Source organism: Camelus bactrianus, chromosome 1 (assembly GCF_048773025.1).
Source record: "Camelus bactrianus isolate YW-2024 breed Bactrian camel chromosome 1, ASM4877302v1, whole genome shotgun sequence".
Classification (NCBI taxonomy): Eukaryota; Metazoa; Chordata; class Mammalia; order Artiodactyla; family Camelidae; genus Camelus; species Camelus bactrianus.
Window position 1 is genome coordinate 11,531,417 of NC_133539.1, and position 25,948 is coordinate 11,557,364.

The following is a 25,948-nucleotide window of genomic DNA, read 5'->3' on the forward strand; positions in this document are numbered from 1 at the left end:
TTAAACCCCCTGCTGGGCATAGGTAAACTGAACCTTTTGCCACATATACTTTTATCTCTTCTGTAAAATTGTTGGGTTAACTAGGAAAAATAGTTGTAGGTATCCAAGAACTATTACATGAAGACATCCAAAGCCAAATCAAACCCATACCTGAAATAGTACAGAAAAGCAGTTACATAAAACCGCTTACCCAGTGCCAAGGAAAAGGCTGCCGTTACACAATCCAAATATTTATGTCCTTGTTGAAGGTTTTTTCTCACATTTCTTAACTGTCCTAGTTTCAGGGTGCTGAGCAATTAACTTTTTCTTTGCCCTCATCCCCAGGTGAAGCTGCTTTATTACTTTGGTTTTAGTTTTCTACAGCAAGATCTTTGTTTTGATGGGGAGAATGTATCTACAGCTATTTTTTTTTGTCCTTGCTTTTGGAAAATAAGAGAATACGTCATTTCATATTTGCAGACTTGAGTTACAAAATTTTTCCTTAATTTTATGTTGGCCCACCAGGAAGTTTAAAAGTCCTAGCTGAAACTGCTTCTAGAAAGAGACATTTAATTAGTGTCCAGATTTCCAAGACTTGCAGCCCTGTATTGCCAATATAAAGTATTTACAGCACTCTATTTGCACGTGGCAAAACCCCAAACTACCAAGTGGTAGTAATTACACTTGAGGCTTTAAAGGACACAAGCAAGTCCTGTACTTGAGCCTTGTCCCATGTATGTAACAAACTACATTAGTGAAGGCCAGTAGTGATTGCTTTTAAACTCCCTGATGATGCGTTTAACAATTTATTGTGAGCAAATTATCACCAATTTAAAAACTTTGAAAACACTAGTCTTTTTCTAAATTAGCTTTCCCTACATTTGATAAAGCCCAAATGATGATACATTTGATAAAGCCCAATATACATTTGTGACCAGTCAAAATTACTTCTGGCTTCTCTATCAGAATAATATTCTGCAATTTTCAATTAATAAACTAGCTCACAGTCAAACCTGAGATTAACATTTAAAACCATTCTCTTACAGGTATATATTTACATTAACACGTTGATCACTGACTTGAGGATCAGGTGCCCTTGAGGAAATACAAATGTCACCCAAGTTTGGGTGACATGGCAATCAATGTGTTGAGAAAATAGACTGGAATTCACTACTTGGATATATAAATTCTTATATTTAAATAGAACACATTTCCTTGCTTCCACCTTACAATAGTATAATGCATTTAAGGAGGCTTATCTGAAAGCAGATTGTTCCAACCTCCACTTTTATTATAAACTAAATGTTCGCAGGTCTACAAAAATGGAACATGTGCCATTTTGGCAGGTAGGTAAATTAATCTTACTAGCTAACTGAGGCTCTAACCTGCTGTTCACAATTTCACCACAAGCTATCAAAGGGCTCTCTTAAACCGTAAGATCTACTTTTTAAAAACTTACATACTTTTTGAATCAAAATACCGAAGTGGCTTAAGCAGGAAAAGTAACTTCCCTAAAATTTAACAAAGGATAGCCTATTTGTCCAAGATTAAAGTTCAACTTAGTCTTAGCTAAATTTACCAGTTGCTAAAACTAAACATTTTGGTGACCTCAGTTAAAACACCTTAAAAACAGGGCTCCATGAAATAGTTAATACCTATCAACATAATAATCTGTTCCATTCAAGCTCTGAGTATCAGCTAATTTAGAATTTCAATTTAAATACTTTAACAGGCTCAAAATACAGTGTCAGAGAAAGTATCTGTTTATTGCAGGCTTAAGTGAGAACTGAAGACAGACAATTAAGTTTAATATCCACATGTGATTAAGTGTGGCAAAATACAGAGATCAATGAAACACATTTTAACTGAATATGACTTTTACAAAGATACAAATCTTCCAAATGATCACAAATCAGTTCTCATTACAGGAACGTAAAGCAATTTTTAAAAGTCACACAAATCACACATTTAAGGTTACAGTGTTTAACATTTCTCAAGTTAAATTTCTACAACTAGCAAGACAACAGATGAGTTACTAGGACTCAGACCACGTCCTAGGGAATGCTTATTGGGCGATCCCAATCACGCCGCAGGCCAGACGACTTCCAGCATTTCCCGTCTTTGTACTTTCTTCATTTCCACCTTTGCCCAAGTCATCTGGTTTTTCATGGACCTTTAAAAAATTTTAAGAACATTAACTTAGGGTTATCAAGCAATTACCATCTCTTCTTGCAATACCCAGAAGACTTTTAAGAAACAACATTATAAAGTGGCATGGTAAATTAATCCTACTAGCAGGAAAATATATTCATATTTAATCTAGTAGTAAAAAGTAGAAACTACTACTCAAAGGTTTTTCTTGATAATGCAAAGGCATGTGTTACCCCTAAACATAAACACTAGGTAAGCATTGCTGTCTCTAAATGAAGTACTAAAAGCACACAATTAGGTTAAAAGGCCGCCACATGCTGAATCCCCCATGGGAAACTTTAGTAAGCTCAGTTACAGTAGTCATTCTTTGAGTATAAATTGCTGTGGGGAAAAAAAGTGAATCAGAAAGAAACTTATCAAAATCGTGCCTAATGAACTACAGGTCCATAAATAAGAGGTAATCCTAAAAATGTCTCAAATATTCACACAATAATATTTATATTTTTGCTCATCAAACACTGATAAATGATTTTTCTGCTTCATAACTATAGCTGAAGAAAATTCTAAGGATAAAGGATCAACTGAAAGTAAGTGTCTACTGAATATTAACGGCCCTCTGGAGCAAGCCAAAGGGAGCCGAGACGGCGTGCTTTGTCTGAACCAGCTGCAGCTCCCTACATAGCTTGGGCAGCTGCTTCCCACGCGTGAAACAGGTGATGATAACCTGCAGACAGGAGTGAATACAGTGCTGAGGTCCACCCCAGGTTTTAGACTAAAAATGTTCCGGTTAACTGCAAGGGGAAAACCAAATGGCGAGAAAACAGCCATTTTAAAACTAGACGGGGCAGGGTACAGCTCAAGTGGCAGAGTGTGTGCTCAGCACGCGTGAGGTCCAGGGTTCAATCCCCAGTACCTCCATTAAATAAATAAACCTAATTCCCTCCCCCTCCCCCACACAAAAAAATACAAATAAGACTAGATAAAGACCAATTCTGTTTCTATAACACAGATCTAATATCAGATATAATCTGCCTTATTACTGCATCTTCCTTATTTAGCACAACAGTGTTCTAACCAATCTAGATCATTAACTCATCTTTACTATAACCATCCAATAAAATAATTGCTTTTCCTAATCTGAACTAAAGGTACAATTTATGTGGATCCTTAGAAACCAGGATTAATAATCATGAAATCATGAAAGGATACATGACCATGTGTTAGAAGAAATTTATGCATATCCTTACTATACAAAAACTTACCACCATTGTGCGGCCAATGATGGAATGGTCTCCTGAGAGTGAGATCACAGGATCTTCAATAGACACAATGGCCATACCATCTTTGCCAGCAGTCACATTGCCCAGGTCTCCAACATGCCTAACATTGAAAAAGCATTAGAGGAATTAGGACTGATTTACATTTAACTTCAGCTCATGAGCTAAATTAAAAACAGACTGAATCAGAAACGTTAACAGTGGGCTAAGAGGTAGATATAGTCTATGTACCAAACAGGACCCACTTTCCAGGCTGACAAAATTTTGTTTGAAAACATACAAGTTTAAAAACAAGTAACTAGATGTTCTAGATACAAGGCTCTTCAAACAAGGCTTCAAGTTTATAAAGCAAAGCTCTGGGAAGTCGTGGGATGGGGGTGCACTTCTAATTTCAGAGGTAAAGTACCAAAGGGTAAACCTTAAGTTATTGATGCCTGTTCAGTGTTGGCATGGCTAAGACAGCTATGCCCCCAGGCCTCTGACAGAAAAATAAATTAATCCTTGTCCTTATATTTAGTATTTTCCTGAAAGGCTCTCAGAAAACAAACACATACAAATGAAGTCTCAATGAATTTTCAGTATCAATTTTTTATCTACAAATCTTCCAATGTTTCACACGATGATGGTTTATTTTGCTAGTGGCTGACAATACTGTTACTCATGACATTTCCTGTATTAGTTCCCTTTGGCTCTTGTATTAGTTCTATGTTCAATAAATGCTACAAAACCAAATCGTTTCTAAGTGTCCCCATTTGTCAATTCCTTAGCCTAGGGAGTAAGGCATTCTAGCACCTGGGGGCAAAAGGTTACATGGGGGCAACAAGTTCAAGAGCAGAGGTGCAATTATCTTAGCATGCACTCTGCAAGTAGTATACCCATACTGACCCCCAAAAGTCATCCCTGTTAATTTCAAAAAGAGTTAAGGTCACTCACCTCTCTTGATCCTTTGGCCCACCATGTTTTTTGGACAGAGGATTAAAGTGAGGACCTGCACTGGTACAGCCTATTTACCAAGAAAAGTAGCTAAATTATGAATCAAAATTCCAAAATAAATTCTAGAAAGAAACTGATTATTGCTAAAACCTCAAATGGAAAAAGTACTGACCCACATTGTGACTTGTAGGCTAATAAAAACAGAAAGGAACACCTTAAAATGGGCAGGGAGTAGAGGCAATTTCTAACCACTGTGTGGTACTGGTAAAGTTAATAACCTTCTCTGGGCTTTGGTTTCTTCACTGCTTTGTAAAATAAGAAGGCCAAAAATTGACCTTCAATGGTGGTTCTACTATTAAAATCCCATGATGATGATTCTACTTCATAAGATGACAGCATACCCTAACTACAAAAAACTTATCTCCCTAGCAACATGCTACCAAGCAGCTCTCCCATTTGTGGCCTTTACTTGGGGGCATCCAGGATATAATATGGCACCTTACGCCCAAGGGCTGTTGCCTCACACAGCTCTAGGGGATGGCACTCAGGTTATATTCTGTAAAAATGGCACTCCTGTGCACCAGGGAACACCATTCACACAGAACACAACCACAACAATGCAGGTTCTTTTATGACATGGTTCTTCATCCAAAAGCTGATGGAAAGTTTCCCCTGTTTACAGCTTTTATCCATACTCCACTGCCCCCTCAAGCCCTCCCACCCCAGGGAGAAGGCATGCAGGTTACAGGGTGTGGCACACTTAAGTCAAAGCCACAGAGCAATCACCCCCCAAAGCAGAAGCAGTAAAACCAAGAAACCACTGGAGGAATTTTTATAATTGTTAAAATGGATCAAATCTGATCATTAAATCACTATAGGAACAAAATTATGGAACATTAAAAACAAGTTTTCCAGCAAAATGAATCAAGTTCTCATCATTAAAAGTCTAAACATTGTTTAGATTACTCAAATATGGCAAAAGGTCACTAAAAGCAATTTAACCCATAAGCTTTTAACTTGCTTCTAATCCTAAATTGAGAAAGTGAAACTCAGTCCAACAGTTTACAATCATCCTATCATCAGTTTGTATCTTACTTCCCCCCCACTGAGGATCCCGAGTCGGAGGTGTGGAGCTATTCTTAACGGGAACGCAAATACACGCACCCTGCGCTCGCCACACCTGCCCTCGCCACACCTGCCCTCAGCCTGCAACTCACAAACGTGCAATCACTGATAATCAAACCATAATCAAGATAAAAAAAAATCAACTCCTTTCCCTTTCATTCCACACGTTAAGAGTCAAAAACCACTTCTGTGACTAATACATCCCTGAGGTAGTCACATAACTTGACTTTTGTTTTTTTCATGCTGAGTTTTTAATGCCTGGGGGTAACTCTACCCAGTTTCCCTCACTAGATTAAATCAGCGCAAGTCACCAGACCAGCACAACACCCACCTTGTGTGTTATCTCCAAACTGATGGACATGGAATCCATGATCGCCTTCGGCCAATCCTGAAATGGACCCCGATACCATGACTGGCCCATTTTCCTTTATTCAAAGAAAAGGGCGAGAAGTTTGAGAGAGCAAAGGCTTCTGAACAAAGAAAACAGCCGAATTATCTTTACCGTTCACAGGAAAATGGAAAACAACGAACATGGACTTGGGAGTTGAAAAATCTGTGTTCAAATTCCAGGCCCACCACTTTCTAGCACTGAACCTCCAGGAAGCTGCCTAACTATTCATTTAAGTACGTTCTTGTTTATTCTGTAAATAGTACAAACAGGTTGTACTTGCGCATGGTGAGTGTGTGTGTACATATCAAATGTTTTAATCCAAATGTCAGCACATCATACTTCTTTTTTTAGCACCTTGCTTTCTTTATGCAGACACTCTTCCATACTAGCAAACATACAGATCTGCCTGGAAGGAAGAAAGGAAGGAAGGGAGAAAGAGAAAAGAAAAGAAGCACCCCGGGAGTGACCAACTTGTTACCCAAGGATCCCTGTTCTCCACTCTCCACAAGAGGAGTGTTTACCAGTTTCCAGCATAGAATATTTTTGATTCACAGCCAGAAAATACCCTACCCCACTGCTCCTGGAGGACTGATTCTAGTCTAACCAGAAGTACTGTTTTCTCTAGTCTTATTAGGCACTGAAACCTAGATAACCTTTCTACTCTAGGAACTGAAATAAAACATACACATCATCCCCACCATACAGTAATACATGATGGTGTCTTTGCCTTTAAAAAGCCAGGACCAAAAATTACAGGAGGTGTTAACCTTGAAGATCTGACTTTTCACTGGCTGGATACCACTGCTCAAACAAAGCAGCATGGTGACCACTGCCTTTTGTGTTTCTTTTTGAGAATAGATATTATTCTTCCAGGTACAACCTTTAATTTTGGAAAAACCCAAATGTGAATGTTATCCCCCCAAACACACCATGTTATCAAAAGCAGAGAGAGAAACATGATAGGTTCTGCCAACCCCCCATCTAACAGGTAATGCACAGAGCACACGGAAGTAGTCCGCCAGTAAGCTGCCCGGGTGCAAGCCCACAGGGGCCAAGCCACTATCTCAAATGAGTAGAACAGTTCAGGGAAGGAGGAGGAATGGAAACCGGTCCCGCACAGTTTTGCCCCGGACTACTGAAGCCTCAGTACAGGCAGATCACCAAGTTTTTCAAGAGAAGCTAGGAATTTGGACTTACGGGTGAAAGTTTCTGATTTGTAAAAATTGGAAACTAATCCAAAATGTTAAAACATCCAATAGGCCGAGAAATAGTTTATTGCTAATTTAATACATCTGCATTAAAGGAGGGTCTTTATCAGGTACAAACAGCACCATCAAAATGAATTTCAGAACATGAAAGAGGGAGCCACACACGCCACTCAGGGAAGGTGGAAAAACTAAGGGAACCTCAGTTATGAATGGATTCACAGCCTGGCTTCTGAATGTAATGCCAAGAGCTGTTTCTCAGCGTTTAGAGGGAAGGGATTCCTCAGAGGCTTCTAAGATTCTCTAGTGGGAGGAAGGAAGGTGGACAAAACAAAGTCTAGCAAATAAAAACAGCAAAATTTAGTCAAATGCCAAAGAGCCTTTTCCAGAAAATTTCAAAATCACTTAAAGGAAAAAATTAAGCTCAAATTAAGTTCTCCCTCATATAAATTTATAGTTGGGAAAGTTACCTAGATGACTTTTCCTGTCCTCTCACATTCTAATAAACCATTTTAGAGACTAAATCTCATACATACGTTGAACAGTCCCTCATGATTAACAAGCCATGCACAACATAAACAATCTTCCACTGGTCACCTAAGATTTGGGGAGACAATCTTAACACAAGCACCTCCCTTACAACACCTGTGTTTTGCAACATTACTGACGAGTGTTTCTTTAGTTTTATTTTACAAGGTTTGTTGGGACGCTTACCCTCTACCATCTCATTACCAGGCCTACTGGTAGAGAATTTTCAAAGCCACTTTACAAAGCATTTGGCTAAACAAATGCTCCAAGAGCAGAGTTAAGTAACAATTCCATGCAATGGAAATACTCCAGGTCTCCCAAAGTTGGAATCCCAAACCCCATCCACCATTCTCTACCAACAGGAATTCTCAATCCTCCATGCACTGTTAAAAACCACTTGGGAAACCTTAAATATAGCAAAGTGCAGAATGCACCCTAACAGACTCTGATGTAACTGGTCCAGAGCTGGGTCCTGGTAGGTGCATGTTAAAAAGCTCCCCAAATGAGTCTACTGTGCACTCGGAGTTAAAAATCACTCCTCTGGAAAATCCCCTCCAAGGGAGTCTGCTAGATCTCTGGCTTTTGGAGCTTTGATCAAGGCCATTTCCTTTACCCTTATAGCCTGACGATGACCTAGAGCAGGGGTCAGTAAACTTCTGTAAGGGGTCTCCGTCGCATACTCTTTTCCACATGTTTAAACATAAACATAGAAAAACATATAAAAACCACTCTTAGCTCAAGGGCTGTACAAACACCGCCCCCGGGACAGATCAGGCCCGCAGGCCGTAGTTTTCTGACCCCTGAATTAGCTCAAGCTGGAAAGGAAGCCCCAAAGGGATAACGGATGCTACAATTCCCAGGTCTCCCGACCGCACCCGCCACCCCCGGATCTCAAGGGCGGCCGGCGCCTCGGACTGCGCAACTCAGAATCTGCAGGATCTCAGGACCCAGAAAACGACCCCGCAAGAAAGGGCCACAGCCCTGGAGAACACCAGGGAGGCCTCCGCCCTAGGCCGCCGAAGGGGCCCCGGGAGGGGCATCCGGCCTTCCTCCCTCGCTTCCTCGCCTTTCTCTGGGGCCCGCGCTTGCTGGCACCCACGGGGTCGGCCGGGCGTTCCCTCCCTGCACCCTCGCCCAGGCCTCGCCACGCGCTGCCGCCGCCGCCGCCGCCAGGTTCGCCCGCCCGGTGACTCAGCACTTCGCGGCCGCGCGCGGGTGACGGCTCCGGCGAACCGCGCGACTGCAGGGCAGGCCGGCCGCACCGACCCGCCGACCCGCGCGCCGGGGGCGTGGCAAGGGCTGCCCGAGGCCCCGGCGGCCGGCCGCTCCAAGGCGCAGGTGCGCAGGCACAGCTCGCCGCCGGCCTCCCTCCCCTGCCCTTGCCTTCTGCTCGAAGTGGATGGTGCCCTGAACCTGGCCGTCGCCCTTCAGCACGCACACAGCCTTCAACGCCATGACTATCGGGGACGCGCGCCGCTCAGGGCTACGAGGACAACTCAGGCAACGGGAGACGCTGCAGAAGACGCCGACGCAAAAAGCTACCTCCGCCGCGCGAGACTTTTATAGGCCGGCCGCCGAGCCCCGCCCACCCTGGCCCGGAACCAATCACCGCCCTCGTGCTCAGCCCGCTCCCCACGGGGGGCCTCGGGACGCGAGTGGCCTGGAATGACCGGGGCGGGGCCACGGGGCCGCGTGGGGAGCCCAATGCTCCCCGTCGCCGGCTTTTTCCGCCCCGCGGCTGTAAAACGCCCAGGAACCTGGAACAGTGGAAAAACCAGCCTTTCTCCTCCAAAGGGTGTAACTCGTGGATTGCAGTACACGAAATTGGGAACATGAGGTATACATGGCACGCCTTGAAGATCTGAAGCCTATTTGTCTGGAAATGTCATTACTTATAACTGACTTTGGTCATAATGTTGTCGCGTTTGTTATTTAGGGATGTATCAATCTGGTTCCGTTGGATAGTTCTGTTATTGTCTTGTGTTTTGGGTTTCTGTGAGCATGTAAAGTCGATACATCTCAATCCTTGGCCTCACCTTTTCTTCCCTGTAGTTTTCTTAGTCCTTGGCACATAGAGTGACTTGTTTGGTTACCCGAATTGTGTATTCTTTTCAAATATTTCCTGTTTGGCAAGGCCACAACCCTAAAAATACCAACAATGTCAACTGATTGATTTCTACATACCTCTGTGTTTTGTCTGACTCTGCCACAACAGATTACAAAAACATATGAAATGAGCAAACAGTACAAACTACTTTTGTGGGGTTTTATTTAAAAGTATAAACGTCTTTGCTTGTGTGCTCAGAAACCTTGAGAAAGATGTATAGGAGACTGCAGGTGGGTACCCTTGGGGAGTGCGAATTAAACTTTCACTAATGTTCTCTTAAAACTTTTTTTTTCTTTTTTGCGGTGAACATGCATTTGTCTGCAACAGTTTGGCTTAGAATGAGAATCCTCTTGCACCAGATACACATACTAGTGTTGGGGGAATAGTTTAGTAAGCTGAGGGCTCCAGAGGGGGCATTGAGGAGAGAAAAAAAATCCATCTTCCCTCCCCATGGTGCTGCCTGCATAACAAAGATGAGTGAACTGTTTTCGGAGCAGGCAAGGTTAACTTAACCTGGAAGCATGTCTTGGACTCACCCAGAGAGCTCATTAAACTGCAGGTTGCTGTGTTTCTGACTCACTGAGTCTGGAGTGGGAACATGGAATTGGCATTCCAACTGTGTTCCCAGGTAGTGCTGATAATTCTGGTCTGGGATCACACTTCGAGGAACTCTGACTTGCAGGTGTTTTTCACGCGCAGTGAAGTATACAAGTTGGGGGCAAGAGCCGGACCCACTTGACTCAGAAGAGGAGATGGGGAAAGCGTCCTGAAAAGAAATGGGGAGTCAAGGAGACCCAGGCAGGGGCCAGTCAGGGACCTAAGGGAGAAGAGCTCGGGCTGCTGGGGATTTCTTTTGCCTTTGTTTTGTGGGATTGAAATCCTTCCCATCTCCCCTAGAACTCCAACACAATCCATGTAATGCTCCGTAAGAAGGATTTTATTGTGAGGAGGATGTTGAAACACTGAGGCATAATTCAAGGCCAGAGTGAAACAAAGCAGAGTCTTGCTTCAGCCCCACATCTTGGCTTACAGTACTTATTTATTTAATTATACTCTTGGTCTCTAAGTCATCTTCTGTCAGAGGTACACAATCTACATTTTTCTTTATCATCCTCTAGAAAGTATATATTTGTAATTTTGCTTATTGTACTTACTAGAATTTTCCAGATAATTGGCATAGGCTAGGCAGTTGCATAAATGTGCCAATATCAGCCAAAGGGCCTTTGCCCAAGGCTGAAGTTTCTTTGGGTTCTTGGAAGTTGGAATCAGATTTCAGTTCACTTGCCAACAAAGCAGCCCACGAATACAAAAAGGGCCCCTGGGATCGTGAGTCCCTCTTTTGAGATAGGTAGACAAAGCCTGGGTCGGTGCCAGGGCTTGTGTTGCACAGGATTAGAGGACCCGTGAGGTTCATTCCTAGTACTGCCCTCACACCTGCGCATGGGGGTCCCACACTTTAGAGGGCCCTTTTCTGTCCCTGTTCAGTCCACTTCTCCCATGGGGGAAAGAGTGTGGAGCCAAGAAGGTGGTCCCACCCAGAATCTTACCCCTCTTTCTAGAGCAGGGTTAAGGAATTTAAATATGTGATCCTGAATAGCATTTTTGTCCTCCTAAATTAAAGCAGGGTATCTCAACCTCGGCACTGCTAATATTTGGGGCAAGATACACCTTTTTTGCGGGGAGCTGTCCTGTGCATTGCAGTATATTTAGTATCATCCCAGGCTTCTTACTTCTAGATGCTCTAATCACCCCCCTTGCCGAGCTGTGACAACCAAAATTTCTCCAGACATTGCCAAATGTTCCCTGGGAGGCAAAATTGCCCTCAGTTGAGAACCACTGTTCAAGAACAAGCATTAAGTATCCAGGACCCTGGCCCTAATAGCCTTCAGTCTGTTTCTAGGACCTGGACAGGCTACTGATGGACTGTACCACCATGGGTACACACCTAAACTTGACCATAGGCCCCTCTCAGTGCAACCTGGAGCCCTCCATGGGGAAAGAAGGAGGAAAGACCAGGGTGGGGGCATCCGGCTCTCGTTCTACTGCCACTTTCCTACAGAGACGTCCAAGAATTCCAAATCTGAACCTGCCTTCCAGGTCTTCGTAAAGCTATATTTGTGAAGGCAGGAGGATAAATTACATTTTATTTAGCTGTGTTATTTTGATTTAAAATATTTAAACATACAGCATATGATAGGAGGGCCTCCATTTGTGCCCTTGCCCATGCCCTGTAAATGTTAGGGCGGCCCTGTTCATTTTGACCTTGAGATTCCATGATCCAATGGCTTTGGGGTGCTCCTGCCCAATAATCTAGTCATGGAGTTCATGTGTGTGACCAGAGAACCCAGGTAATTTTGAAAAGTTCAAATCCCACTGAGAGTCATTATCTCCAAGAGATCAAGCGAATCTGAAAGCAGCCTGAGTTGTCTTGAGCCCAGGAATGAGGCTGGAATCTGATAGTCAGAATTGGGCACAGGTATTCCAGGGAGTCTCTGATTTTGTGGGGAATGATGAGGGCTGGCGGCTTCAGATCAGACTGCAGCTCATGCAGATGACTAAGCAATTGTCAGTGTGTCATTCTGACCCCTGAGGATGAAAATCAGTCTTTGAGGACCTCTGTGATTAGGAGGGTAACAAGAAGGTAGACCAGAAGCTCAGTCTTGCATTTCCGTCATTTTCATCTTCTTCTTCCTCTTTTCTTAGAACCCATTCTTCTCTTCTCTCCTTTATCTCACCTCTCTCTTCCCATAAATCATTTTTCCTTCTGTAATTCCAGGTAATCCCCCTCAACATCTTCATCATTCTCAGTAAATAAGCAATTTTCTATTAATCTCCTCCATGTCCAGCATCACAGAGGCGTTATCACCAAGGCCTTTGCTGATGAAAAAGTATATATTATGCAAATCGTAGGACAGTGTCAGAACTAGAGGAAATCCAAAAGAAGCAAAGTACAAAAAGAGAGGCTTATTCTAATGCTAAGAAATAAATGCACTAATAACTAGGGAGCAAATTAGAAACCGTTAAAGGCAGTTTTAGCTAGTCCTACCAGCAGACATTTAGTGTTAGTAAATCCCTAAAACAGAAAGCTATTACCAGTAAGCACTGTAAGAAGATTATATCACAGAATCATGAAGTAGCTGAGGCATTTTTAAAAGTTGGAGAGGAGAAAAAGTATAAAAATAAATTTAGATTGTTAGTAAGCAGGACTGAACAGCCTGCAATTAGAAATTTATGAACTGTAATTGACAGCTGTATATTTAATTATCTTGGCAGTAGCCTATTTCATATGATCTCTGTTTAGCAGTTTCAGCCTGGGCTCTGGCCCACTCTGGCCCACTCTTTCATCTTGGATAATTCTCTGTAGAGCTCAGCTGTAAATCAAAGATACCTGGGTTTGGTACAGGGGTTATCAACCCTGACTGCACCTTAGAATCCACCTGGGAGCTTTTTGAAAACAGTGCTTGGGCCCAAGTATAGTCACATCTTCAAATGGTATGTATTGAAACTGTAAGTTCACATTATATTACTGTAAGATACATAAGAAACAACAATGATTTTCACTGGAAAGGGGCTACTTACCTTGTGCTTTCTATCCCACAAGGAAAATAAACCTTTATTTGGCTACACAAGGATAACCAGGTTTCTGTTACATGTGGTCGAAAGCAATTTCTAACTGACAGAGATGAGAAGCCACCAAAGGAGTTTTAGCAGGAAGTGACATGATTATGCTCATGTGCAATAAGGACTTCAGTGGGTAGATTGAAAGGGGTGGGGTGAGACTGGAGGCAGAGAGGCCCTTTGGGAGAAGTGATAAGGCCTTGGCCTGAGGCCATTGCAAGAAAAAGGGAGCGATAATAGAAAAGGAACCTCCAGTCTCAGGCACTAACTAGACCGGCAGGTTGATGGGCGGAGAAGGCAAAGGTTTGGGGGCTTGGGTGACGGAAGCGGGGGGGTTGTGCACCTGGGTGCCTGAGGAACCTCGAAGTGCCGAGCTGGAAGCGGCCATTTGGACACAGATGTGAACCTCAGGGTCACCCCCCCAAGTGTGGACCCTGCCTCAGACTCAACCCCCATGCTATTCAGATTTGTAACAAAAAAGTAGTTACTCACTTCCTTCAGGGATATCATTCTCTTCGTGATTCTCTACCAATCTGGGTGGGCAGGAAACTGGTGAGATTTAGGCACCAATTATATTATCTCAAGTTCACCTGGTTTAAACAATCTCTTTAAAGCAGTGATTCTCAGACGTTAATATACCTTAGAATCAGCTGGAAGACTTGTTAATACACAAATTGCTGGTCCCCACCTCCAGAGGTTTTTTCTTTAAAAAATAAAAACAGCTTTAATAATATATAATTTATGTATGATAGAAATTTCACGCATTGTAAGTGTACACTTCAGTTATATTTTTAGTAAATTTATGTAGTTGGCAACCATTACCAAAATGCAGTTTTAAAACATTCAAACCAGCCCAGCAAGTTTCTTCATGCTGGTTTTTGCTTAATCTCTCTCCTACTCCAAGCCCTAGGCGACAATTGGCCTGCTTTTTTCTCTATGAACTAGCTTTTTATGGACATTTCTTGTAAAGAGAGTCATACGGTATGTAGTCTTGCATCTGGTTTCTTTCACTTAGCATAATGTTTCAGAGCTTAATTTTGTTGTAGTAGATAATGGCAGTTTTCTCCTTTTTATGTCTAAAAAGCATTCCGTTGCATGGACCATACCATAAATTGTTTTTCCAATCACAAGTTGTGGTGGACATTTGGATTTGTTATGGGTTGAATTGCGTCCCCTCCAAAATTCTTATGTTGAAGTCCTAACCATCCCCCTCACAAAGTGACCTTGTTTGGAAATACTATTTCCAAAGGTGAGACACTGGAGTAGGATGGACCCCTTATCCAATACGACTAGTGTTCTTACAAAAAGAGGAAATTTGGACACAGGCAGGCAGATAGGGAGAACGCCACGTGGAGATGCAGGTAGAGATCGGGGTGATGCTTCTACAAGCCAAGGACCACCACACACTGCCAGCAGAGCCCAAGATGGGAGGGGCGAGGGACAAACTCTCCCTCCAAGCCTCAGAAGGGACCAACCCTGCTGACACGTTGGTCTCAGATTTCTAACCACCAGAACTATGAGCCAGTTTCTGAATTTAAGCCACTATGTTAGATTAGCCCTCACAGACAAATACAGGATTATGTCTGGGTTTTGACTGTTACAAATAATGCTGCCAAGAATATTGGTATTCATGTCTGTGTGGACATATGCTTTCATTTCTCTTTGGTTTGCTAGGTTTTTTTGTTTTTTGTTTTTTTATAATATCTGGGGGTTTTTTTAGTATTCCTCATAATTTTCTTTTCTTTCTTTCTTTCTTTTTCTTTTTTTTTTTTCTGTTGTTGTTGAGGGGGGAGGTAATTAGGTTTATTTATTTATTTAGAGGAGGTACTGGGAATTGAACCGAGGACCTTGTGCATGCTAGGCATGTGCTCTACCACTTGAGCGATATCCTCCCCCTTGGTTTTTTGTTTTTTTTTAAAGAACTGCCAAACAATATTTCAAAGTGGCTACATCATTTTGCATTCCCATCAGCAACACAAAGGTTCCACTTTCTCCACATCCTTGCCGACACTTGCTATTCTCTCTCTTTTTTAATTACAGCCATTTCAGTGAGTGTGTGGTGGGATTTTCATTGTAGTTTTCATTTGCATTTCCCTAGTGACTAATGATGTTGAGTATCTTTTCATGTGCTTATTGGCTATTTATGTATCTTCTTTGATGAAGTGTCTATGCAAGTCTTCCCCCATTTTTGGTCTTATAACACTGGCTGGAATCTCCAGTGCAATGCTAACTAAAAGTGGAAAGAGCTGAGATCTTTGGGCTGTTCCCAACAGTTTAGGGAAGCAGTCAGTCTTTTACCATTAAGTATGACGTTAGCTGTAGGTTTTTCATAGATGCCCTTTATTCAGCTTGAGGAAGTTCCCAGCTATTCCTAGTTTGCTGAGTTTTTGACCTGAAAGGGCATTCGCTTTTGTCAAATGGTGTTTCTGCATCTATTAAGATGATCATGTGGTTTTTGTCCTTTGTTCTATTAATATAGTGTATTACGTTGTTAGTTTCGGATGTTTAACCGGTCATGTATTCCTGTAATAAATCCCATTTGAACAGAGTATATAATCCTTTCTATATGTTGACAAATTTGATTTGTTAATATTTATCAGGGGATATTGTTCTATAATTTTATTTTCTTGTGATGTCTTTATTTGATATCAGGATAGTACTGCTGTCACTGAATGAGTTGAGAAGCATTTCCTCCTCATCTATTTTCTGAAAACGTTTGTGAAGAATGAGTGCTATCTGTCTTTAAAGATTTTTATAGAATTCACCAGCAAAGCTCAAGCTTTTTATTTGTGAGAAGAAGATTAATTACTAATTCAATTCCTTATTAGAAGTCATGTCAAATATTCTGTTTCTTCTTGAGTTATTTTTGATAATTTATGTCTGCTAAGGAATCTGCCTACTTCATCTAAATTGTCTAGTTTGTTGGTATAGGGTTTTTCCTAGTATTTTCTTATAAACTTTAAATGTCTATAGAATTGGTAGTAGCACCCCCCTGTTTCATTCCTGATTTTGGTAATCTGTGTGCTGCTCTTGTTTTGTTGGTCAGTCTAACTAAGCCACTGTCAATTTTGTTAACTTGTCAATTTTGTTAACTTCAAAGAACCAACTTTTGGCTTTATTGATTTTCTCTATTGTCCTTCTATTTTCTATTTCACTGTTTCCAATTTGATCTTTATCATGTCTTTTCTTCTGCTTGTCTTGGGTTTATTTTGCTTTTCTTTTGTCTAGTTTCTTAAGGTGGAAGCATAGTTTACTGATTTGAGATCTTCTTTTCTAGTGTAGGTATTTAAAACTATAAATTTCTTTCTAAGCATTGTATTAGCTATATCCATAACATGATATGTTACATTTTAATTTTAATTTAGTTTGAAATATTCTCTAATTTCTCTCATGATTTCTTTTTTCTCCTATGCATTCCTTAAAAGTGCAGTGCTCAACTTACCGATATTTAGGGATTCCCCAAATTTCCTTCTGTTGTTGATTTCTAATTTAATTCTATGGTGAATTAAAAGAATGTGTTGCCGAAAAATCAGCCTCCTTACTCTGAAAAGTGAATTCAAACTCAGAGGCAGAGTTTTGGAAGCAAGGAAAAGAGCAGCTTTACTGCTTTGCTGGGCAAAGGGGAGTCACAGGAGACTAATGCCTTAGTGACGGTGAATCCATCCTGGGGTTGGGGTCTTGAGATTTTATAGAAAAACTGGATGGAAAAGAAAAGGTGACAATCAGGGTGTTTTACAGGGTGTTGCATTCTCTTCATCTTGACAAAAACTTGCTGTTGTTATGGAGGAACTTAGGAAAGTCTGCCCATTTTCTTGAGGTTCGTCCATGACCTTCTCTCAAGACCTTTAGGGTAAAAAGGATTAAGTTATTCTAAGAAAAGTGTGCGCAGGGAGGGGAGCCTGTTGGTCATAAGATCAGTTTAGCTGAAAGTATGGGCCTGAATAACTCAATAGCCATCTTGTTAGTTTTCTACTCTTTCAAATGTCCTTTGTCTGATTTCATTCCTTTTAAATGTATTAAGACTTGCTTTATGGCGTAGCATTTGACCTGTTCTGGAGAATGTTCCATTTGCTCTTGAGATGAATGAGTCTTCTGCAGTTGTTTGGGTGAAGCATTCTACATATATTATTAGGCTGCATAGATGGATAGTGTTTTTTAAGTCCTCTGTACCTTTGCTGATTTTCTGTCTAGTTTGTCTATCAATCACTGAGAGTGGGATAGTGAAATCTCCAACTTCTGTTACTGCATTGCCTACATTTCTTTTTAATTCTGTCTATTTTGTTTCATGTTTTTGAGGCTCTGGTAGTAGAGGCATATACATTTATAATTGTTATACATTCCTGATATAGTGGCCTTTTATCATTTTGGAACACACCTTTTTGTTTCCAGTAATATTTCTTATCTTAACATTTATTTTAGCTAACAGCCATATAGCTACTCCAGCTCTCTTATGGTAACTGTTGTCATGGCGTATCTTTTCTCATCTTTTTACTTTCAACCTATTTATGTCTCTGAATCTAAGGTGTTCTCCTGCCGACAGCATATAGTTAAATCATGTCCTTGTTGTTGATATATTTTATATATGGCAGTGTATATTTGTTAATCCTAAACTCCTAATTTCTCTTTTCCCCCTTCCCTTTGATAACCTTAAGTTTGTTTTCTATGTTTGAGTCTGTTTCTATTTTGTAAAGAAATTCATTTGTATCATTTTTTTAGATTCCATGTGTTAAGTGATATCATACAGTATTTGTCTTTCTCTGACTTACTTCACTTAATATGATAATCTCTAGGTCCATCCATATTGCTGCAAATGGCACAATTTCATTCTTATTTATAGCTGAGTAATATTCCAGTGTGTGTGTGTGTGTGTGTGTGTGTATACAACTTCTTTATCCAGTCATCTATTGATGGACATTTAGGTTGTCTCCAGATCTTGGCTGTGTGAATAGTGCTGCTATGAATGTTGGGTGCATATATCTTTTTGAATTAGAGTTTTCTCTGGACATATGCCCAGGAGTGGGATTGCTGGATCATATGGTAAGTCTGTTTCTACTTTTTTTAAGGAGCAGTACTCCATACTGTTCTCCATAGTGGCTGCACCAATTTACATTCCCACCAACAGTGTAGGAAGGTTCTTTAATATTTTAAAATTTATTTTATTAGTGGTTGCTCTGTAGATTGCAACTTATCAAAATCCAGTTGAGATTAATACTAATTTAATTCTGATAAAATACAGAAACTTGGGGGTAGGGTATAGCTCAGTGGCAGAGTGCATGCCTATCATGTACGACGTCTTGAGTTCAATTCTCCAGTACCTACATTAAAAAACAAACAAACAAACAAACAAGCCTAATTAACTCCCTCCCCCAAATTAAAAAAATATATATATATATAGAAACTTTGCTCCAGTGTAACTCCATTCTCTCCCCTCACCTTTGTATTATTATAGTTACATGTATTACATTTGTATGTGGTATAAATGCAACAGTACAGTGTTATGATTATTGTTTTACACAATCTTATGTCTTTTAAAGAAATCAGGAGAAGAAATCAGGAAAATACATTTATAAAGTCTTTTATATTAACTCACATATTTACCATTTCCAGTGCTTTTTATTTCTTCCTGTGCACTCAAGTGTGATCTGATGTCACTTCCTTTCAGTCTGAAGGACTTAAAAGCAGGGCTGTCGTCACTTCCATTAACTTTGTATGCTAACAAGTGGGAGGATTATTCCAACTACTTTGGGGAAAGGGCTGGGATTCCCAGGAATTGGGCCACCACCCACTTTTTGACCTTTTACGGTCAGCCTCGGAACTGTCATGGCACCTGTGGGAGTGCCATTTAGCATGCTAATACATTACAGTGAGTGTATAATGAAGCTCAAGGTCTACTGGAAGTCAGATCTCCCACTATCTTGGCTCTTAAGGCCTCCTGGGAGATGAATCTCCCACCATTTTGGTGTTAATTGCTGTGTCATTCCTTGAATGGCTGTGCCCTGCCCCCTTCCTTCATGTCTCATTTCCACACTCCCTGTTCTACTTTTGTATTCACAAGCACCTGTTGGGAGGCCAGGCAGGTATCATGATCCCCATGAGAATTAAGACTCAGGGAGGTGATCACACTCTAGAAACGGCAAAACCCCAGATTGAACTCAGATACTCTGGATTCCAGGCCAGCACTCTTTGAACCATACCATGGAATCTGTTTTAAAGTCTAAAATGACACCTTATCCTTCTTCTGACCTGTTATTCTAATTTGGCATATTAAGCACGATTAACATAACTAAACATCGTAAGACTCCCAAGTGTCTGATTCAAACAAAATGCAAGCTAATTACCTCAGGTCTCCAGAGTATGTTTGGTTTTCTGTTTCTAAAAGTAACAATAATTTTCCTTCATATGTCTCTTGATGAGGAATTTTTCCCCCTTACAATTTTCTTACAAATGTGCTTCAAGTTAACCGTTTAGTGCCTTATAGAACAAGGTTCAGAATCACATAGATTCTAGAAGTGATCTTTTTATTACACTTGACAATGAACAGGTCTTTAAATGTATAGCAGTCCTGTTGCATATGCATTTGTTGTTTGTGAATTGGCGTGGAATGTTTTTCTTCTTGTGAAGCTCTTCATTTGCATGGGATTAAAAACTCTGAATTGGTTTGAAGTGAGAAATTTAGTCCAGTTTTACTAAGGAAGACAAGTCAAACCAGTTTGGCTGGGTGAAAAAGTTGTTTTCTTTTGTTTTGTTGTATTAAGAGCCAGTTATTTTACCAGGAAAATGAGTTTATTTGGGAAGAGTAGAGGAATTACAATTCACAACAAGCAAACTATGGTGAACCATCCTGAAAAAGTGGTTCTTAATAAGTTGGTTTGAGAGTGAATATAGAATGTGGGGTTTTTTTGTTGTTTGTTTTTAAGATGAGAAATGTTCCAGAAATATAAATAAACTGAAGTTTTCAAAGAGCAAATCATTTTTTAAAATGTTCAGGGAAGTCTGATCATGACAAAATGTGTTTGAGATTGAAAGGAGGCTTCTCCTCTAATTATTCGTGTGCACATTAATAGTGAAAACACCGTTATTAACCAGGAGCTCTTGTGTGGAGTGTTGATTCTTCTATCTGGTGTTCTTGGATCTCAGTTCCTTATCCTGCAAAATGAGCGGTTGACAAGATGTATAAGTTCCTATTACTATTGTAATGTATTACCACAAACTTGGTGGTTTAAAACAACACAGATATATTCTCTTACATTTCTGGAGATCAAGAGTCTGATGGGGGTCTCACTGAGCTAAAATCATGGTATAGGCAGATCCATGTTCCTTTTTGGAGTCTCTTGAGATGAATCCATTTCTTTGCCTTCTCCAGTACCTAGAGGCTGCCTGCATTCCTTGGCTGAAGACTACTTCCTCCATTTTCAAAGCCAAAGCCAGCGATAGCCAGTTGAGTCTTTTCTCCCATTGCATCCCTTTGACCCTGACTTTTCTGCCTCCCTCTCCCTCTTTTAAGGATCTTTGTAATTACATTGATCCAGCCCATCCAGAATCATCTTTTTATTTTAAGGACAGCTGATTAACAACCTAAATTCCATCTGTGACCTTAATTCTTCTTTGCCACGTAACCTAACATCGATACAGGTTCTGGGAATTAGGATGTGGACATGTTTGGGAGACATTATTCTGCCTATGATATTAGGCAGTCTCTGAGATCTTTCCAATTCAAAATTTTGTGATAAAGAATCAACATAATTGCCCTCTATTATTTTGGTTTTAAAGTGCAATATGTGAAACCCAAACAACTAAATTATAGGGAAAGAAATAAAATGATATTTTCATTTGTGGTTTAAATTTTATTTTATTTTTATAAAAGGAATTATATCTGTGTAGTTCAAAAACCAAAACATAGTAAGAAATAGATTGGGGGTCTTGACTCATCCCTAGTCATGTGTATGTACCATTATTTGTTGAATCAACCTCCACTGTATTACTTTCCTAGAGCTGCCATGACAAATGATAATTAACTGCATAGGTTAAAATAACAGAAATGTATTTTCCCACAGTTCTGGAGGGCAGAGGTCCAAAATCAAGGTGTCGACAGAGTGTTGATCCCTCTGAAGGCTCTAAGGAAGAATTCTTCCTTGCCTCTTGTAGCTTCTGGTAGCTACAGGCATACCTTGGCTTGTGGCCCCATCACTCCAATCTCTGCCTCCATGGTGGCATGGCCTTCTTTCCTGTGTGCATGTCTGTGTGCCCTCTCCTCTTCTTCTAAGGACACGAGTCATTGCATTTAGGGTCCACCCAAATCCAGTATGACCTCGTCTTAACTAATAATATCTACAAAGATCCTATTTCCAAATAAGGTCACGTTCATAGGTGCTAATGGTTAGGACTTGACCTTATCTTTTGGGGGACATAATTCAACCCATTACACTATGGACGGACATGTGGCTGTTTTCAGTTATTTGCTATTAGAACAGATGCTGCATGGTTTCTTACAGACCTGTGCATATACTCCCATGGACTTGTGAAATGCCTCTGAAATACAAATTCCTAAAAGTATACATGTTGAGTCATAGGTTTCTGCCAAATTGTGCTTCAAAAGGCTGCACTTATTTCCATTCCCATCCTCAATGTTTATCTCCCTACAGCTTCACCAAACCCCCATAATACCAGTCTGTCTATCTGCCAGTCTGAGAGGTGAAAAATAAACCTCATTTTTCATTTCCACTTCTTCGATTACTCATCAGATGAGCACACTTTCGTGTCTTTATTGAATTTGTAAGTATGTGAATTGTTGGTTGTCTCCCAGTCCCTCCTGAGCTCCTGGTCTATTTTTAAATTTGATCCATTTAAGACACTTTAAGTCCTTATTTTTTTTAGGTCACTGTTTTTCCTTTGATCTTTCACTTGAATGGAACTTGATCTTTTACGTAAACCTAAGACCAGAGACTGTGTGAAAGTACATATCTATAGCAGAGGAGTGTTAGCTTCTCACTGTTGAATTTCTATGAGGCAGCTGTGATGTGAGTTTGGAAAGTACTGAATAAGCCTCTGGTATCTGCAGTGGGTGCAATTTCTGTACAGAGAGAGCAGTTTTATCAGAAATGAGATATGATTGAAAGTATGTCAGTGAGTGGGACTTTATATAAATCTGTGGGAAGGTAAAATCCCTTTTTCTCTTTTTTTAAATGATGGGGCTTCAGTTAGGTTATCAAATTGGTGGTAACCATCCAACAGACTGCATGTCCATCCTGGCTTTCTCTTCCCAACATACAGTCATTCAGTTTGTAATTAAGAAAAGTGAGGAGGGCAACTCCAAAAAGAACTGAAAGCAAGGCATGATCAGGTCGGGTATTTGTACACCCGTGTTCATAGCAGCATTATTCACAACAGCCAAAAGGTGGACGCAACCCACAGACAGATGAACTGATAAAAGAATTGTGGTCTATCCATAAAATGGCATATTATTCAGCCTTGAAAAGGAAAGAAATTCTGACCCGGGCTTCAACACGTGAACCTTGAGGACATCGTGCTGTACTTTTGAGTTAGACACAAAAGGACAAATACTGCTTGATTTCACTTATTTTGGTACCTAGAGCAGTCAGATCCATAGACAATGAAAGTAGAAAGGTGGTTGCCAGGGACTGGAAGGAGGAGGGAGAGGGAAGCTGTTGTTTAATGGGGACAGAGTGTCAGTTTTACAAGGTGGGAAGAGTTCTGGAGGTGGATGGTGGTGATGGTTGCCCAATAACGTGAATGTACCAAATGCCACTGAACTGGACACTTAAAAATGGTTAAGATGATAAATTCTATGTGTACTTTACCAAAATTAAAAATTAAAAAATTTTAAAATGTAACATTTATGTTAGATATATTTTACCACAATTAAAATAAAGGAAAGAAGGAAGGAAGGGAGGATGAAGAGGGGCTGCTTATGCCTTGTTTCGCAGCAGGTAACTCCTAACACATGGGGCAGCCCCAGGACAGTGGGCCCTGTCACTGGTTTCTGCTCACGTTCCTTTATCCACAGGCTCCACCTCCAACCCGCGGGCTGTAAGATGTCATCCTAGAAATCAGAAATGGCTGCTTGTTTAGAACTGGCAGTGTGGAACACTGCTTAAGTATGAAAATTAGGTGGTTCATCGGGATTCCTGTGTCGGGAAACCTGTCTTTGTTGAAGAAAGGCATAGTGTAACAGCCTTTGGGAATCCTTTGCCCATGGAAGAGGCCTCAGTGGTGGACACAAAGCCCTTGCCTTGTAGGTCATTTAAGGAAGGAGGGATTTTCGCACCCCAACATGAGGCTGTTTAGATTGTAGTTAAGAATAGGGAGGTAGGGTATGTTTTTGCCTTGGTTCTTACACTGGGCACTTATCCACCCACCCCTTCCCAGCTCTTCACCTCCAAGAAAAAAAAAAGTTGTGTTTTTTTTTAATTGAAGCATAGTCAGTTTACAATGTTGTGTCAATTTCTGGTGTACAGCATAATGTCTCAGTCATACATGTACATACATATATTCATTTTCATATTCTTTTTCTTTGTAGGTTATGACAAGATACTAAATATAGTTCCCTGTGCTATACAGAAGAAACTTGTTGTTTATCTATTTTATATATAGTAGTGTGTGTCTGCAAATCTCAAACTCCCAATTTATCCCTTAAGAGTTACTCATCCTTTTTTTTTTTGTATTTTTAAAAATTGAAGCATAGTTAATTTACAGTGTTGTGTCAATTTCTGGTGTACAGCACAATGCTTCAGTCATGCATGAATATACATATATTCCTTTTCATATTTTTTCAGCATAAGCTACTACAGGATATTGAATATAGTTCCCTGTGCCATACAGTATAAACTTGTTTATTTATTTTATATATACCAGTCAAGTTGCTCATTCTTATAATTTACTTACCATATTTATTTTTCACCTTGCTCCGCACGTTGGTATGTGCACTCTCTCGAGGACAGAGACTTTTGTCTGTTTAACCCACTGATGTGTCCCAGATGTCTAGATCAGTGTCCAGCAGCCGTAAGCATTTGAGAATGAACGACTTTCGTCCCTACTCCCAACAGCTGGTTGGATATGTGAACCCAAGGCGTTTCTTGGGGATTGGGGACTTGTCCCACCCCCGCCCCTCAGTCCAGCAAGTCAGAGCCCCTGGTCCAAGGGTCTAGAATAGGCCTGAGGAGGAGGGAGGGCTGGCTAGGAGGCCTCCCTAGGCCCTAAGCCTAAACTTCCCCTACCAGCTGTGGGGGAGGGAGCCAGAGGTGGGGTTGGGAGGGAGGGAGGGCCTGACTTACCTGTATAGCCTTTTGGGCCATTTGACTTTACCATGCTCATGTCCTGTGCTACCTTTTCCAAAAATATTTTATTCTACATTTTACAAATGCTTAGCTATTAAAAATATGCCTAAGTCAAATTTTACAAGATATAAGATTCACCTCTGGTTGAGATGGTTAAAAACAAGACAACTGGCCCCAAATGGAGTCACTTATGCTAAGCCCCATGTCACCACACCAAGTAAACTTAATGGCAGTGTCGGCTTTCCCAGAAATGGAATCTTTAACCAGTCAATCAGAAATTGCCTGATTCCTAGCACTAGTGAGGTCATCTGCCAGACAGAACCCTGCCTTTTCCCCTAAAGGAAAGTAACCCACTTTAACCAACCCACTTTTTTAGCTTAGTGTAACTTCCTTCTCTCCACTCCCTTCTGCCCTTCAAGTCTTTCATTTTGTGCAGCTCCTCAGAGCTCATTTCCATCTCCTAGATTGGATGCTGCCTGATTCAAATCAGTTTGTGCTCAAAAATTCTTAAAACTTTTAATATACCTCAGTTTATCTTTTGACACGACTGAGCTAAAGTTTTCAGTCCTCAGAGAGTTTTTTTTCCTCTAGAGTTAAAAATAACTGAAAGCCGTCTCAGAGTGGTGCCTTTCTTCAACTTCGACCTTGCCTGTCCTGTTCATCATTAAACCTCCCCAGCCAGCATAGAGCCAGGCACAGAGTAAACCGTTAATAAGTATTTGACGAGTAAATCAATTGGTATCAAAACAAAATGCAGGCTGCTTTCATGTTCCTGGATTCTGCATTTTCCTAAAGAAAGGATATACGCGTCAGAGTATGATAATGTAGTTAAATATATATTTGGTCTTTGTCCATTTCTGGCACTGAGCACCCTAAACCCTTGCAGTTTCCTAAGTGATGAGAGGAGACGGGTGTCTTTTGTTATGTTAATGAAGTGACTTTTGGATCCATCTAAGAATGGGGACTGGTTGCCTGGAGAACCAACCATGTGATTAGAGGGTTGGAGTTTTCTCTCCCATTCCCTGACCTCCTGGGAGGGAAGGGAGCTGCAGATTTTGTCAGTCACCAATGGCCAGTGATTGAATCAATCATGTCTATGTAATGAGGACTCCATCAACCCCCAAGGGGATAAGGTTTGGAGAACTTCTGAGCTGGTGAACACATGGTGATGTGGGGAGAGTGGAGCGCCTAGGGAGGGCGTGGAAGCTCTGCCCCCCTCCCCCCGTACCTTTCCTTACATCTCCTCCACCTGGCTGTTCTTGAGCCATGTCCTTTTATAATAAACCAGTAATCTAGTAAATAAAATGTTTCTCTGAGTGCTGCGAGCCACTTCAGTCAAT

At 40.9% G+C, this 25,948-nt stretch overlaps 1 protein-coding gene and 1 long non-coding RNA gene across 2 annotated transcripts in view; one reads left to right on the forward strand and one right to left on the reverse strand.

Annotated features, from left to right (window-relative positions):
• Nucleotides 1-1,719: 1,719 nt before the first annotated feature.
• On the reverse strand, nucleotides 1,720-9,133 carry SOD1 (superoxide dismutase 1). The gene is made up of 5 exons (XM_074360700.1): nucleotides 8,973-9,133; nucleotides 5,797-5,890; nucleotides 4,341-4,410; nucleotides 3,393-3,510; nucleotides 1,720-2,152 (listed from the first exon to the last, which is right to left on the reverse strand). The coding sequence occupies exons 1-5, from the start codon at nucleotides 9,042-9,044 to the stop codon at nucleotides 2,045-2,047; spliced, it is 462 nt and encodes a 153-aa protein (XP_074216801.1). The 5' UTR covers nucleotides 9,045-9,133; the 3' UTR covers nucleotides 1,720-2,044.
• A 33-nt stretch (nucleotides 9,134-9,166) lies between these two features.
• LOC141577086 (uncharacterized) overlaps nucleotides 9,167-25,948 on the forward strand; it is a 67,404-nt gene continuing 50,622 nt past the window's right edge. The window contains exon 1 of the long non-coding RNA XR_012505646.1: nucleotides 9,167-9,426. This is a non-coding gene — a long non-coding RNA (uncharacterized LOC141577086). The remainder of the gene's footprint in view (nucleotides 9,427-25,948) is intronic.

What these genes read in the sequence shown, in the direction of transcription:
- SOD1 (XM_074360700.1), bottom strand. Translation starts at nt 9,044, where the DNA reads ATGGCGTTGAAGGCTGTGTGCGTGCTGAAGGGCGACGGCCAGGTTCAG. An exon ending in GGGCCAAAGGATCAAGAGAG is followed by an intron (nt 3,511 to 4,340) that starts GTGAGTGACCTT and finishes TTTCAATGTTAG; the next exon opens with GCATGTTGGAGACCTGGGCA. An exon ending in TCATTGGCCGCACAATGGTG is followed by an intron (nt 2,153 to 3,392) that starts GTAAGTTTTTGT and finishes AATTTTTTAAAG; the next exon opens with GTCCATGAAAAACCAGATGA.